Raw genomic sequence first — 16,502 nt, 5'->3', positions numbered from 1 at the left:
GGATTGCCTGAGCTCAGGAGTTTGAGACCAGCCTGGGTAACATGGAAAGACCCTGTCTCAATCAATCAATTAATGGATTGAACAAATTCTTTACCTGCTGTATTTATCAGATATCATATATAATATCTTTATGTATGGTTAATAAATTCTAAATAGAAAAGATTAATAAATGAATCAACAAGATTGGGTACAAGAACAGCAAGTAGGTAAGATATTATCCAAGTCACATGATTATAGAGACCATCCCCACATTTTGGTAGCAGCATACAACAGACAAACATCTACATTATTTCATTTTCCCTGAAGAAAATAGAACTTCACATGAGCTGAAATGAACGTTTGTATCTTGATGGGTCTCTGCTTTGTCATTGTCTTTGGTATGTTCTCTAAAGTAAAAACAGGAAAATCCTCATCTAAATACCTACTGAAGTAAGGTTTCAGCAAAGTCTTGTAGAAACTTATGTTCTCTAGTCCTTAGGACAGAATTGAAAGGTGGGAGGGGCTTGGCTAAAGGAATACTTGTTTGGTACTAGAGTAAATGAAAGAGCAAAAACACGGGAATTCTGGGGTCCTATGTGTAGCAAATATTTGTCTTGGGTGACAAATTTTTTTTCCAAATTCTCCTATTTCAGGATGGACTCTTTGAAGCTTTAAACATTAAATAGAGACTATATTCAGGTATAAAGCAAGCCTGTAACCTTTGTCTTAAGATTCAGTTCAATCTTGTAAATCAGAAATTCAAATGTCAAATCATTCATGATTTATTCAGCTTTGGATATGGGCATTTAGAAACACATCCTGTCAAAGTATAGAGGTGTATTTTTAGTCATTTGAGGCACATTCTCAGAAGTCTATCCCATCTAAAAGATATATACATTTCCTTTATGTAATTTTAAGTTATAAGAATGGGGAACTTCTTTGACTAAGATGCTGAATGGCCAGCAAAGTCTTTGATATGGGAAAGTCCATGAATTTTTAGATCACATTTCATATAGAGGGAGTGGTTCATTGTGGGAGCTATTCACTTAAACAGATTTACACTATATTTTAATGTGCAAATTAGTATTCAATGTAGCTAAGAGACAGCTTTATGCTTGGAGTCATAAACAGAGGTTTGAAAACAAATCACACTGTGAGGCAAAGTCGGGTCAATTAAGGGGGTTGCCATTTACACAAGTCCCATAGATGGGATAAGGTTTTCTTTTTGGTGAGCCTTTGGATGGGATGAGAAGGTCAGTTGTGGACAGTAACCTCAAACTGAAGGAACTGAAATAAGTTTCTGAGCTTTATTCAGTATATTCAGCAGAGACAGGAAACTGTCCAAGATACTCTATTCTTTCTTAGGGAGTTGAGCAAGGGAGTTGATAACATGTTCTCATTTGGCATTGACATGATCTGTGGCCTATGGAAAGTGAATAAGGCAGGCTCTTTATCTGTTAGGGAATCTGGAATTTCAGTGAGTCCTCAGTCACCTAAGAAGGGTTATCTTTTGGGAGGAATGAGGGGCAACCTAACAGGTATAAATCCTTCCTTTTTGGAAAACAATACAAGATATTACTCTAGACATAATTAGGAGATATTTCCAAGGAATCTTCTTTATTTTGATCAGTACTTATTTATTTATAAATTTCTGTCAGAGTGGGGGAAAATATTGTTCACTACAGATTCCACCAGGATTGTAGCTAAGTATCCACATGCTGAGGTGAATTTCATCCTCAAGGTATTTATCTATGCATACCGGCATCCATGGAGATGGTATATAACTAACCATGCAGATCATTCCCAACTGTTCCCTAATTCTTGACCTTAAGTTCTCTTTAGGATCAGCATTCTCTTAGCCACTTTGTGGCTTACTCAGATCTATCTATCTGCCTAAACATAACACTCAACTGTTCTTATTCTATGGTTCTGCCACTGTACCAAGCTCTACCTGGTAATGGGGACATTGATTCTCTTGTTTTCATATCCCCCAAACTGATTTGTGGTTCTGTTGTCCCCCCTCCCACTGGAGATTAATCTTGGATGAACGGGAGAGAGATAGTCACAGAGTATGGGATTCCTTCTTATTTGCTATAACAGGCACAGATTATTGTAGCTCAAATAACGGAAATCCAAGCCATCAGTGGCTTAAATATCTCACACAGTCAGAGGTCTGGAAATGCAGATGAGGACTGGTACAGCAGCTTAGCTATACTGCCAAGAATTCATCTTCCTGCCATGTGTCCTCTTTGTCTTTCTCAGTTTTTGGCTTCTGTTATTGTGGTTGTCATTATTGTGCTTTTCAGTTCACAAGATGACTACCACATCTCCATGTCACATCCATGGTAAAGGTGGGAAAAAGGAGTAGCACCAACTATGTTCCACTTAATCAGAAAAGCTAAAGCTTTCTCAGAAACTCCCCAGAAAAATTTCCTCCTACCACATTGGGTTAGCCAACTACAAATGACTGTCACAAGAACCATGGATATTTAAATTCTCAGTTTTCTTCAATTCTCTTCATCACTCATAATCCCAGGAAACTTGATATAGTCTGTCTAGGACAGATACTGACTTGACTCATGTACTACCCATTTGCAGTCATATTCTCCATTGCTTTTCTCTACTCTACAAGTTAAAGACCTCTAAATGCTTAATTTCTCATTTCTCTTGCTGCTAAGGGTGGTCATGTGACCTGGTTCTAGCCAATTGGATGTGTGTATCTTCCTTTCCTGGATAAAAAAGGCAAAGACTCGTTAGGAAATGCTCTTTGTCATTCCCTTCTCTTCTTCTATGGAATATGGCTTTGATGCCTGAAGATATGACAGATATCTCATGACTGTGAGGGGATGAAAATAGATACCAACAAAAAGAATTAATTTGGAACATGATGGCACTATGGATTCATCGTATCAGACCTGTGTGATCTACCTCTGAACTGTTCATATAAGACTAATATACTTGCTTAAGACAATTGTAGAGTTTTCTGCTACTTGCAGCCAAATGTAATCCTAACTAATATATGCAAGAAATCATGTTTCTGTATCAGTATGTAGGTCTTCCAAGCTATTATCTTTGCCAGAGCTATCTCCATTCTCCTAAAAGGTCCCAACTTCCAAAATTCAAAACCAAGAAAACAATCTCTTTTCTCTGACATTTTTTTCAGGTCAGACATTTAGCTGTGTCAGAAAATGATTCCATATAATTTGTCCAAATGGGGAAGGGCTATGTGAGATACATGGAAATATAGGGAGAAAATCCTCAACACATTTAAAAATACATCTCACCAAAGTTACACATATACAGAAACCCAACCAAATTAGGCTAAGACAGTAAATTTATTGGGTGGATGTAAGTATATCTTATGGACCTAAGGATGGAAGTCCAGTTGAACCTCATTATGAACTGGAACCAGGAACTGGAAAGTTATGAAGCAGTGCAGCTCTTCTCCCTTTCTTCTGTGGTAACATGATCTCTCATGATCTACTTTCTTCTCTCTTGCATTGGCTTTATCTGCTTCTGTGTGCACATAGTAGAAAATAGTCATTTCAGCCTTATTAGCTCAAAGACAAACTAAGATTGAATAACATCTGTTATTTATTTTTCAAACTCTCTGGAGAAATAATCTTATTGGTCCTTTTTTTTTTTTTTTTTTTGGTTTTACATCCGTCTTTAGTCCAATTAGTGACCTTGGGTATGGGGCCAAATGACTTAGCAATTCTTAGGGCCAAAGGAGAATACCCTTTTCAAAAGAGGCCACGGATACGTAAGTGTGTGTGTGTCAGTGTTTCTGGAGAAGAAACACCTCTACTACTCTTCTAAAATTTTAATCTGGGGAAAGATAAACCAAAGAAATGATTCAGTCATTCTACAAACATTATTTTCACTTGTTCCTCCTCTTATGTTTTCTCTCAGGGAATTCATCTAGTTGCTCATGTCATAAACCTCTACACAACTAATGGTTATCACAATAGCTAACAATTACTATGTGACAGGTGTTCTACATGTGTTATCTTAAATTCAACCTCACAACAATCATACAAGTAGGCTTTATCTATTTTATTGATAACAAAGTGAAATTTAGAAATGTTAAGCCAAACTTTCAACAACTCTCTTAGATTACTGCAATAACCTCATGTCTCCCTGTCTCCCTGTCTCTGATCTTGCCCTGCGGATCCATTTATTTTTTAACCCAGTCATCATAGTGGTATTTCTAGAACACAAATCTGGTAGTTACTTTTCTACTTAAAATCATTCTATAGTTCCCTTAGGATAAAGTCCAAATTACTTTACAAGATACATATATACAGCCTTTCTTGATTTAGGTAACCCCCACCTAACCAACCTTCACTCCATCCTCATCTCTTTCAGTCACTCTGTCCTAAGCTGCACAGATCATTTGTAATTTTTAACAATCCACAAAAGAAATGTATTTTCTACTCCTCTTGTCTTCTTTCTTCTTCTTTTTCCTTTTTCTTTTTCCTTCCTCCCCCTCCTTCCTCCTCCTTTTTTCCTCTCTGACAAGGAGTCACTCTGCTGCCCAGGCTGGAGTGCAGTGGTGCAATCATAGCTCACTGCACCCTTGAACTCCTGGGCTCAAGCAATCCTCTTGCATTGGCCTCCCAAAGTGTTGGAATTACAGGTGTGAGTCACCATGCCTAGCCTTAGCAGTCCATTTCTAACTTTACAACAATCTCCTTGCCATTCTCCCAGCTAACTTCTACACATGACTCACATTCAGGTCTCAGCTTAGATATTACCCTATTTAGAAGCTTCCGCTGATTGAATTGAGTGCCCTTTCTTTGTACTGTATCACTCAATGCTTTTCTCCTATACTTATCATACTATACTGCAATTTTTTTTTGTTAACTTATTCTGTCTTTTGCACTGGATTGTAAAGTCCTTTAGTGGTGGAATTATGTCTGTCTCAATGCTGAATACCTTAAGTCTACTATGTAGTTGGTACAGAGCAGTTGCTCAGTGAATATTTGTTAAATGAGTCTTAAGTCTGGAAGACCTTGCTAAGCTATTTGGAAAGAAATAGATATTCAGCATTTCTTGTTTAGTGAATAGATTATTCTGATGGCTATTTCTGTTATCTCTATGCTTTTGGCTTACAGCTTATAAAAATCAAATTAGTTGAGAAAAGATATAAAATGATATAATTAGAAAGTGATATAAAAATAGTTAAAATTGTAAGATAAAGAAAGCTGAGTGAAACAATAAGGTTGTGGGATGGACTGGAGGAGAAAAAGCAAGGAACTGATTATCTATTACTAAATAGAGTGTACTTTGCTGGTAAATCTCATTTAATCCTCACAGTAAGTCTTTCTGGTTGATACATTATGCCTGTATTAAAGACAAGGAAATTAAAGATCAGATTAGAGCAAAATAAGTTGAATGACCTCGTATCTAAGAAGCAAATCAAAGAAATGAAAATCAACCCTAGAGAGTATTAGGAAGAATATGTGAGTATAAACCGTCCCTTACCTTAAAGGATCCTTTTTCTATGTCTGGGCATTACCTTTTGAGTTTTCTCTCTGAACTGTATTGTGTTAGGGATACTTGCTTTCTTCCACCAAGATAAATTCCACCTTTTTACTGAAGTTCCTTCTTAAGCAAAACTTGCTTCATTAGATTTATTTTCTGATTTAGGTAAACTTTTTCAAGTCTAACAAAGCACCCTGACCGCTCTTTCAAGAAACTGTCAGCAACACAAGTCCTGAATACCAACGCAAGACAGACTCTCACTGTAGATAACACAGGAAAAAATAAAAAGGTAAAATCGTTACGAGTGGTAGTGTTTAAATGACCATATACTGCTTAGTAAGAAATCCTGGAGTCATTCTCCAGTTCCCCATTTCCTACTTTTGTTAAGCTGGATCAAGTCTCTTTAAACTTTCTCCATTTTCTTGTTCATAAAAGGAGGATACTATAAGTCTTCTGCCCACCTCAGGATCAAACGAGGTGTTATATGTGACAACACTTCACAGACGTTTAGTAAAACGCTGCAAAAGGTTTGTAGCTGGCTATAAACAAGATCGTGCAGATTAGGTTCCGGGGCGGAACACACCCATAGAAGGCCGGTTGGTAGGAAAAAAAAGCCGAGCGTTGCCTCATGACGTCATCACTCCGCGCCCTCCGCGACAGTTCCCCAGCTAGGCTCAGAGCAGAGTTTCGCGTCATGGGGATTTGGCAGCGTCTGCTGCTTTTTGGTGCGGTGTCACTCCGGGCTGGTGGTGGGGCCACTGCCCGGCTTGGGGGAAGCCTAGCCATGGTTTGTCGGCGCCAGGTCCGTGGTGCTGCAGGGCGTGGGGAAGCGGGCGGACAGAGATGCTGGGCTGTAGGGCCGCAGATGCCCTTGCATTGCTTCCTGCCACAGACTCGCCTCAGTTCCTGAGACCCCCCCGAGGGTCCTGGACGTGCCTGTTTTTCAGTCAGAGCCAGGCTGAGGCGTGGCGGGACATGAAACACAGTTAGAACATAGATGTATTCTACATTGCTTTCTTGGCTTTGAGTTATTTAGCAAATAGATTTTTAAAAAAGCAAAACACGTGGAAGCCTAAACTCCTTAAAGAGGCAGCCTATTTACTTTCCATTTTTAAACGTTCAGCGTATCCTAGTAGAAAAAAAATCAATTTAAGCAATGTGTCTTTACAATTGTTACCAGTAAAAGTAGGTAAATGTCTTCAAAGTGGAGATGAGCAGAATTAGAAAAGAAAACCCTCTTAATTGCAAATCCCAGATTGTTTTTACTTTTACAATGTGATGATGGAGATGGCTTATTTAAAACGGCTTTTTTAAAAATTTATTTTTTACAAAAAGTTGTCTGGCGCCGAGAGTGAGACCCTAAAACAAAGAAGAACACAAATCATGTCCCGAGGACTTCCAAAGCAGAAACCAATAGAAGGTGTGAAACAAGTTATAGTTGTGGCTTCCGGAAAGGGTGGAGTTGGAAAATCCACTACAGCAGGTATTATGGAATATTAATTCTGTTCCTGATTAAGAACTTATGCCAACTGGCAAGTGCACACTATTAAAATTATGGTTTTGTGTTTTAAAAATTTACATGTGAAATTCCTAACATCTGATTCCTTGGTTTCAGGAGTTGGTAGTGGGTTGATGCTTAGATTTTGGAGTTAGACAAAACTAGGTACTAGCTGGGTCTTCTACCCCTTAACTCAGGAAAACGTGGTCAGATTGTACAGCAAATCTTCAGTTCACTTAACTGTAAAATGGAGATGGTAACTTCTTTCATAAGATGGTTATACAAATTGCACATGCTAACCGCTTAGCCTAGTGTTTACTAGTGTTCAATAATTGGTTACGTTATTATTTTTAAAACATCTAGTAACTTTAGTACTATTTAATAAATTATTTCTGTTTTGGGATGTTCTTTTCCAGTTTCTTTAGTTTATAGCTACAAATTTGCAATGAGATTGTTTACATTATTGTGCCTTTATTTAACCATAATGTAATTTTCAACATTTATAAAGTCAATATAAATCTAATATTTGAGAATGCTTAAAAAGATTTAACATTGTTTTAATTATTTAAAATGTTGCCTAATCTTTATATCTTTTATATTATTCAAGCAGAGAATTTTTTTTGGTGGGTCTTTTTGTTGGTTATAGATTTCATTGTCATGGAAATGTTGCTTTCAGAACTCGTAAAAGAAATGCCACCAGAAATATGAGTTAACAGCCAAGACCAATAACCAGATACTGCCAAAAATTTTCAAAAGAAAACTTTTTTTTTTCAAAAAAATACCAGTTTAATAATGTAAACAGGGAACCTTTCTCTTTCCAGTGGTACTCACCAGGGTTAACTTGTATTTTTTTTTCAGATTTGTTGTTATAATTAACAAATTATAGTTGTATATACTGTGATGTAGAACGTGATTTTGATATATGTCTACATTTTGAAATGATTTGCACAATCAAGCTAATTAACATATTCATCACCATGTTACTTTTTTTTTTTTTTTTTTAAGATGGAGTCTTGCTCTGCCACCAGGCTGGAGGGCAGTGGCGCGATCTCGGTTCACTGCAACCTCCGCCTCCCTGGTTCAAGCGATTCTCCTGCCTCAGCCTCCCGAGTAGCTGGGACTACAGGCATGCGCCTCTATGTCCAGCTAATTTTGTAGTTTTAGTAGAGATGGGGTTTCACCATGTTTGCCAGGATGGTCTCGATTTCTTGTCCTCGTGATCTGCCCGCCTTGGCCTCCCAAAGTGCTGGGATTACAGCCGTCAGCCACGGCGCCCAGCCGGAAAATTCCTTATTTTTGTTTGTACTTTCTGTGTTCCTCTATGTGCTTGTTCTTTACAAGTAAGTGTTACATGTTAAAATATTTTTATGCTCAGGTTATTACATTGAAAATATTAAAAGGTAAAATGAATATTAATAGAAGGAAACTTACTAAATTTATTTTTGTTTCTTACAGTAAATCTTGCACTTGCACTAGCAGCGAATGATTCGGTAGGTGTTTATTAATATAAATATTAATTTATTAAATGTTAAAATGATAGAGCATATTGGTGTTTTTCATTTACTCTGTCAGAAGCTATAGCGTAGTTGTAGTGAGTTGCATATCTTTAAGAAACTCAATGCTGCCCTCACTTCTGGTTACAGTTAATAATAATAATGTATTTAAGTGTTAACCATTTATTGCTTGCCACATATCCCATAAAAGGCTTTGATGGTCTTGTGTGGAGGTTATATCCTAAACCAATTTTGCCTTTATGATTTACAGAAACATTATTCTGGGTTCAGTTTTTAAGTGTTGGGAATTCAGTTTTTTTAAGGGTAAAAGCTATTCTAAAAGTAGTGCATATCCATTAAACCAAAATTCAAACAGAGTATGTGTGTAATGTAAAACTGAAAGTTAGTGTATTCCTTTCTGTTCCAGAGAATTAATTTAGGCTATAGTTTTAGTGTATCCTTTCAGCTTTTCCTTTCTCCATATAAAAATCTAAAAAAAATACATATATGTGTGCGTGTATACATCTTTCCATGATATGCCTCATTCTTAATGGCTGCTGCATTAATGGTCAATGACACTATATTTAACCAGTTCCCATTTGATCAAATATTTAGGTTGGTTCCCATTTATTCCCTACTCTAAACGATGCTATGGTGGAATTCTTATATAGTATTCTTATACACTAAGTGATGACATTTTTGTAGGATAGATTCCTAGAAATAAAACTAGGTCAAAAGATATTCCTATTTTAAATTTTACTCCTAAAAGTTTGCTTGTAAAAAATTTGTTCCATTTTTTTCCTTTGTGAGAAGAAAAAAAAAAATCAGCTATAGTCTGTGGGAGTATCCATTTTTCATAGTCTCATTATTGTTGTTGTCTTTTTAGATATTTAAAAAAAATAACATTGAACTTATTTGTAACTCCATAAATTATCAGCTACTTAATGAAAAGAGATGTATTTCAGAATTGATTTTAATTCCTCCTTCAGACCTATTTTATATAATACAGGCAAGAATCCATACCTATTTTATATAATACAGACAATAATCATTTAATATGTTTAACTGTGGCTATACTGCTGACTTATTTTCTACCCTTACTATGTAACTTCAGTTCCCAATAAAGAGCACATATGAAAAAATAATGTGTGGTGTCTATGTAAAGTATGATATCAATGTATGGAGTCCAGAATCTGCCAGACCCTGGAACTAGACATAGATATTCATATCTTCTGATGCTTGACTCTGTATTTCTGAAAATTGGAAACTAATAAACAAGATTTATAGTAATTTGGTTATGTAAATTTTATTCACTGTAGAAACAGGTTTTTTTCTTAAAAAATCTTTTTCAACTTGCTTCCTTTTATGGGGGACCTACTTTCATCTTTCCTATCTTGTCCTCTTTCTTGAATTCTTTTTTTGGTTTTTCTGAAGGACATCCTTGAGTCCTTTTATGGTTTGGTAGGCAGAATAATGGCCTGCCAAAAACGTCCACATCCTAATTCCTGGAACCTATAAATATGTTACTTTTCCTGCCAAAAGGAACTTTGCTGGTGTGACTAACACCAGCAAAATTAAAGATCTTGGGAAGATTATCCTGGATTATCTGGCCACGTCCAGTTAAATATCCTTATAAATGAAAGATGGAGGTAGGTCAGAGTCAGAGTGATTTGATATGAGAAGGATTCAATCCTTCTCATATGTTGCTGACCTTGAAGATAAAAGGGGATCACTTTTCAAGGAATGTAGTCAGCTTCTAGAAGCTAGAAAAGGCAAGGAAATTGATTTTTCCCTATAGCTTCCGGAAGGTAGTAATTCTGCCAACGCCTTAATTTTAGCTCATTGAGATCTATTTGGACTTCTGTGATAATATCTTACAGAAGTAGGAAACTAATACATATAGGAAGTAAATTTGCTTATTTCTTTAATTTCCAAAGGTGTATTTATTTTGTCTTCGTTATTTGATAGTTTAACTAGATTTTAGTTAACTATAGAATTCCAGGTTCAAAATAATTTTCTCTCTGAACTTTGAAAACAGCATTCCATTTTCTTCTAGTATGCTAACAAAATGTCTGATGCTAGTCTGATTCATATTCCTTTGTAATAACAAATATTTTCCCTCTCACACTTTTAAGGTTTTCTTTATGTCTTTTATGTATAAAAGTGCCACAAGCATGCATGTAGGTATTGGTTTAACCTGTGTGGGATTTGGCCCTGCAGTATCAAGCCTTGAGTATTTTTCAGCATACGAAAAATTTCTTCTGCTCATTGATTATGTTTTGTGATATATTTATTCTGTCTCCAGGAACCTATTAAGTAGATGTTGAACTTTATGCTTGTTAATTTTTCTCTCATATCTCTATCTCTTTGTCTTTTGTTCTGTGTTTTGAAAGATGTCTTTGACTATTTTTCACACTGCTGTGTTGGACTTTAGTTGTTATTAGGTTCTTCTGATTTTGTTTTTCACTTTGGAAATTATATTTTTTCCAATTTTCCAGAAATATTTCTTTTCTTTTTTTTTTTTTTTTTTTAAGAAGGGATTTCACCATGTTGGGCAGGCTGGTCTTGAACTCCCAACGTCAGGTGATCCACCCGCCTTGGCCTCCAAAGTGCTTGGATTACAGGCGTGAGCCACCGCGCCCGGCCCCACAAATATTTCTTATTTTCCACTTGCTGTTCCTTAAAAAAAAAAAAAAAGATTGTACCATTATCTTGAATCTCTCTGAGGATGCTAATTGGAATTAATAAAAAATGTTTTTCTTAGTGACCTCTGCTTACTTAGGATGGTTCTTATGTGGCTCTCTGACCAGCAGAATCAGCTTTAACCTGGGAACTTGTTAGACATATACAATCTTGAGCCCTATACTAGACTTACTGAATCAAAAACCCTTACTGAATCAAAAACCCTGGGATTAGAGATCTGCAATCTGTGTTTTAACCAACCTACTGGGTGATTTTGATGCATGCCAAAGTTTAAGAACCATGGATCTAGAATTTTTAACTTCTAATCTGCTAATGTCACTCTGTTTTGTTTTCTAGTTTGGTTATGGTTTTATTTAGTTTTAGACATTTTGTTTCCTTGTCATTTGAATGGAATTTGGAAGAGAAGGGAGATAAACATACATGTTTAGGCAACCTTATTGAGATAAGAGCCAGCAATATGTTTTATTCCTAGTAATTTTAATTATGGCACATAGTTACCCTAGAAAAAGGACCCTGTCTTCCTTAAGGAAGAAATAAGGAAAATTCAATGGATGGAAAGGTAGATAAATTTGTAGGTGTGGACCTCTTTTAGTTTGGATATAATTTTAGCCAAAGCTTTGAGTCTTGTAGACAATGTGAAGAAACTATATAATAAGGGATCAAAGGATGAAGAAAACAGTTTACCCATTTCCTGTTTAGACAAAAAAAGTACAGCTCGCTGCCGGCACTCATTAACTTTACATCAACACGCTCTTTGAGGCTGAACCAAATCTGACTGATTTTCAATGTGAAAATAAAATATAAAAACTCTTCTTGGAGTTATTTCTAAACAGAACTAACATTAGAATTATGTGAATCATCAGAATCATCTATTTCAGAAAAATTAGATTCATCAAATGAATCTTTGGCCAACAACTGTTGAAGGATGTTAACATCACCCTTAGGAATGCTTCGTTTTCTAGGATTTGACATTTTCAGTGATTGAGAATTACTATATTTTGTAAACTGAAATACTACTACTAAAAATAAAATGCTATAAATAGAATGATGTCTTTTGTTTCCAAAGTTGATATACTAGAGTGATGTGAAAATAATAATAAAAGCAAAATATTTTGTGATGTGGCAAGATCTAATAAGATAAGGTTGTAGGCCTAGGGGAAACAGGTCTAGGAAGCTATTCATTTTACTTTTCATATTGTACTTAGTAATAGCTGAAGTAGATTGTGTAAGCCCCAGGGAGATTTGCAAGACAGTCCATTGGGATATGGGCAGAAAATTTTTCTTTTCTATTTGAATTAATTTTTATCTTAATTTTTGTTTGTATATACCTTATATATGGTAATTAGTATAGTAGTTCTAATATAATTTATAAACAAATATATTAACATTGAGGATGTATGCCCAAATACCTTTTTAAAAACTGGTTGGGGTGCATGATCAGAAAAGTTTGAATTTCACTGGTCTAGGCTAAAGGAATTTCTGGGCTGGACCATATGCCCAGTTCAAAAGACTACCTTGTACATTGATAGGCTTTTTGTTTGTTTGTTTGTTTGAGACAGGATCTTGCTCTGTCACCCAGGCTGGAGTGCAGTGGTGTGATCTCGGCTCACTCCAACCTTCGCCTCCTGGGTTCAAGTGATTCTCATGCCTCAGCCTCCTGAGCAGCTGGGATTACAGGTGCCCACCACACCACCTGGTAATTTTTGTATTTTTAGTAGATACGGGGTTTCACCCTGTTGGTCAGTCTGGTCTCGACCTCCTGACCTGAAGTGATCACCTCAGCCTCCCAAAGTGCTGGGGTTACAGGCGTGAGCCACTGTGCCTGGCCTGCATTGAAGTTTTAAAAGCATTATAGGAATAGGATGTAGATTTTTCCTGCCTTTTCCTTTCCTTTTGTATGTTCCTTTGAGGATGTGGATGACAATATTACAGCGCAAAATTTGGGGATCATGTGTACTGTGCATATAAATACTGCAACCAGTGGTGTGCCTGGCTTGTGAGAGCTGATTGTTAAATTTTCAGTGAATTTTGCAAACCAACTCATATCATGTTGTTAGCTTGAAAGAGGCCATGATGGGAATATTTAAACCGTGGAAACTGGCAAACACTGAAAATCATGCCCATTCCCCCACTGATCCTAAATATTGACTTATTTTATGATCTTATTTTTTGATTTTTCTTTTTGCTCTTTCTTAAAAACACCCTTATTATGGATCTCATTCTTTTACAGCATAGATTTGATGCACAGTATGGAAGATCACTGAGACTGGGAGAGGGAAACTTAAAGACCATCAGAAACCATTGATAAGCTCTGTGAGATTCCTAAGTCAGTTCATTTCAGTTCATTTTAGTTCAACAAACATTTATTGAGCACCTCTGACACTCATTGCCAGACACCAGGGGAATATAAAGAAAAATAAACATATACTATGGAAGCTCATAGCCTGCTCTGATTACATCTACAAAAATGTTTAGTATATATTGTATATTTATATAAGTATATATCCGTGTATATGTGTCTATATTTTTGTGGCATATAGTTGAAATTGGTTTAATAGTTTCTTTTGTGAGTTTAATTAAAGCAACATTTCATAAGGTTTTATTAATATTGCTTCATAACAGAGTAGACACCAGTGTGCTATTAAAGGTTTTATAATCTGATGAAGACAAAAGGAAGACAAATGTTTTAAAATGATGAGGTATATTCAGTGTCATAGATAGTAGTAAATCTGCCCAAGATGAGTAGCTTTTATTCCAGAGTAAAGCAATATTTTTTTAAATAGAACATTTTCATGAACATAATTATATTTGATTCTCATTGAAACCTGTAATGCAGTCCACGTAGTTTTATTAGTTTTACAGTCTTTATTGATTCTCCCCTAATATCCTTACCACACTTCATCAGCAAGCAAATAATCCCTTTTTCGATCTCTGCGGTATTTTTCCAGTATGTATGGTTCTGTTTCCATTATTTCTACTTTAATTAAGGCACATGCTACTTTTTGATCCTTAATTCATTTATACCTCAAAAAATTACAGTGTGCCTACTCTGTCCCAAGCACTGTGTTAGTTTTGAGGATACAAAAATGAATGAGACAGAGTCCTGCCTTTGAGAAACTCATAAACCAGCATCCCACTGCAAGGGCCTTTTACTGGCCTGTATTTACTTAAATCCTTCTAGTACATAATGCCAGACTTCTCTCACTATTGAAATCACATTACTCCCTTGCTCAGAGTCATAGCTGGATGCTTTTGCTGGTATTCAATATCCTCTGTCATCTGGCTTCAATCTACCTTTCTGGGTTTATCTTTAGCTATTCTTCTAAATGGCTCCTATGTGCTAGCTAATCTGGGTTACTTGCCAAAGCCAGTCTAGGCTGGATATACTATTATTGATAGCTTATAGTCATTCTTCTACTTGTCTACTGGAATGTTTGCATTACCTTTCGTCAGCTTTATGTGTCATATTTTTCAGGCTTCCTTATATAGCTGTGCTAGTTATATCCTGCACAAGGGTACTTGTTGAAGGGATTGAGTGATGACAGAAATGCAGGCTACCCTCCTCTTGATGTACACCTCTTGTTTATGATTTGTCAAAAAAAGAAATGTGCACTTGTGGGCTGCTTTGTAATTCACAAAAAGGCACTGTATGAGCTAGCCTTGCTCAGAAGGGCAGCTCATTGAAGTGTTCCCTGAATTCCTGCCAAGTGGAGGTCTTTTTTTTTTTTTTTTTTGAGACAAAGTCTCACTCTGTCGCCCAGGCTGGAGTGCAGTGGTGTGATTTTGGTTCACTGCAACCTCCGCCTCCTGAGTTCAAGTGACTCTCCTGCCTCAGCCTCCCAAGTAGCTGGGATTACAGGCAAGTGCCACCATGCCTGGCTAATTTTTGTATTTTTTGTAGAGAGGGGTTTCACCATGTTGGCCAGCCTGGTCCCAAACTCCTGATCTCAGGTAACCCATCCACCTTGTCCTCCCGAAGTGCTGGGATTACAGGCGTGAGCCACCGCACCTGGCCTGTTCCTTTCTTCATCTTTTGAAATCCAGTAACACTGTTGCTTTGTGTTATTATTGCACTCATGCAGCCATTCTGATAATTTTTATAATAGGAAATAACTAATTTTCATTGACCATGCATTATGTATAAAGCACTGTTATACATGTTTTCCATGGACTATTTTAGCCCTCATGACTTGGTTTTTAGTTCATTTACTCTTCATAGCAACCTTATGGGAATAAATCTATTATGATCCCCATTGTAGCTGAGGAAGCAGAAACACCTATAGGTTAAGTAATTTGTCTCAAGTCACCCAGAAAGTAAATGGCAGAGCTAAGGTTTGAATGCCAACCTAGATCCTGTGCTCTTAACATACTTGCTGTATTGCTCCTATTTTAGCTAGATTCTTATGATTAATAACTAGGTTGTCTTTATTCTTGGCTACCCTCAGCAGCTAGTGCAATACCTTATGATGCAGGAAATACATGGTAAATGTTTGCTATATATATGATTGCACAAGCAGACTTGAAAGTATTAAGAGTAAAGTTTTGTTTTGCTTTGTTTTTGTGAGGAGTGGTGTGGTATGGAGGCATTTGTTGTGACTTAGTGCCCTACACATTGTTCTTTCCTGCTTCTTAAAAGATGATGTACAGTCATGGTTTACTGTATGATAGGGGTACCTTCTGAGAAATGCATCATTAGGTGACTTCATTTTTGTATGAACTGCGTAGAGTGTACTTAAACAAACCTAGATTGTATAGCCTACTATACACCTAAGCTATATGGTATAACCTATTTTTCTTAACCTACAAACCTATATACCATGTTACTATACTGAACTGTAGACAGTTGTAACACAATGGTAAGTATGTATCTAAACAAAAGGCACAGTAAAAATATAGTATAAAAGATAAAAACTGGTACCCCTGCATAGGGCACTTACCATGATTGGAACTTGCGGGACTGATAGTTGTTCTGGGTGACAGTGAGTGAGTGGTGAATGAATGTGAAGGCCTAGGGCATTATTGTACACGTTTGTCTAAGTAGCAGCACAGTAGGTTTGTTTACACCAGCATCACAATAAACAGGTGAATCATGTGTTGTGCTATGATGTTATGGGCACATAACATCACTAAGCAATGGGAATCTTTTAGCTCCATTATAATGTTATGTCACTGCTGTTGTATATGCAGTCCATTGTTGACTGAAATGTTGTTATGGGGTATATGTCTGTACTCCATTATTCTACTTGGCCCTTGTCTCATTTTATGCTGTACCTAGTGATCTCAGCTTTTCCTACCGCTCTGGTTACTACTCATGTGCCTTTACTCTACATGCATCACCAGCC

General features: G+C 36.5%; 1 protein-coding gene across 4 annotated transcripts in view; it reads left to right on the top strand.

Annotated features, from left to right (window-relative positions):
• The first annotated feature begins 6,101 nt into the window (after positions 1–6,101).
• The window catches only part of NUBPL (nucleotide binding protein like), a 246,578-nt gene continuing 236,177 nt past the window's right edge, over positions 6,102–16,502 (top strand). For 2 of the 4 annotated variants that reach the window (XM_032242590.1, XM_032242591.1), the window contains exons 1-3: positions 6,102–6,268; positions 6,802–6,949; positions 8,420–8,454. In XM_032242590.1, the coding sequence (XP_032098481.1) occupies positions 6,161–6,268; positions 6,802–6,949; positions 8,420–8,454 (291 nt within the window). In that variant the 5' untranslated portion in view covers positions 6,102–6,160. The remainder of the gene's footprint in view (positions 6,269–6,801; positions 6,950–8,419; positions 8,455–16,502) is intronic. The other 2 variants (XM_032242592.1, XM_032242594.1) reach the window with 2 other exon arrangements.

The sequence above is a fragment of the Sapajus apella genome, unplaced genomic scaffold, assembly GCF_009761245.1.
Source record: "Sapajus apella isolate SASKATOON/1434 unplaced genomic scaffold, GSC_monkey_1.0 scaffold50, whole genome shotgun sequence".
Taxonomy (NCBI): domain Eukaryota; kingdom Metazoa; phylum Chordata; class Mammalia; order Primates; family Cebidae; genus Sapajus; species Sapajus apella.
The sequence above is the reverse complement of the archived record's forward strand: the minus strand, read 5'-3'. Positions and strand labels throughout refer to the sequence as shown.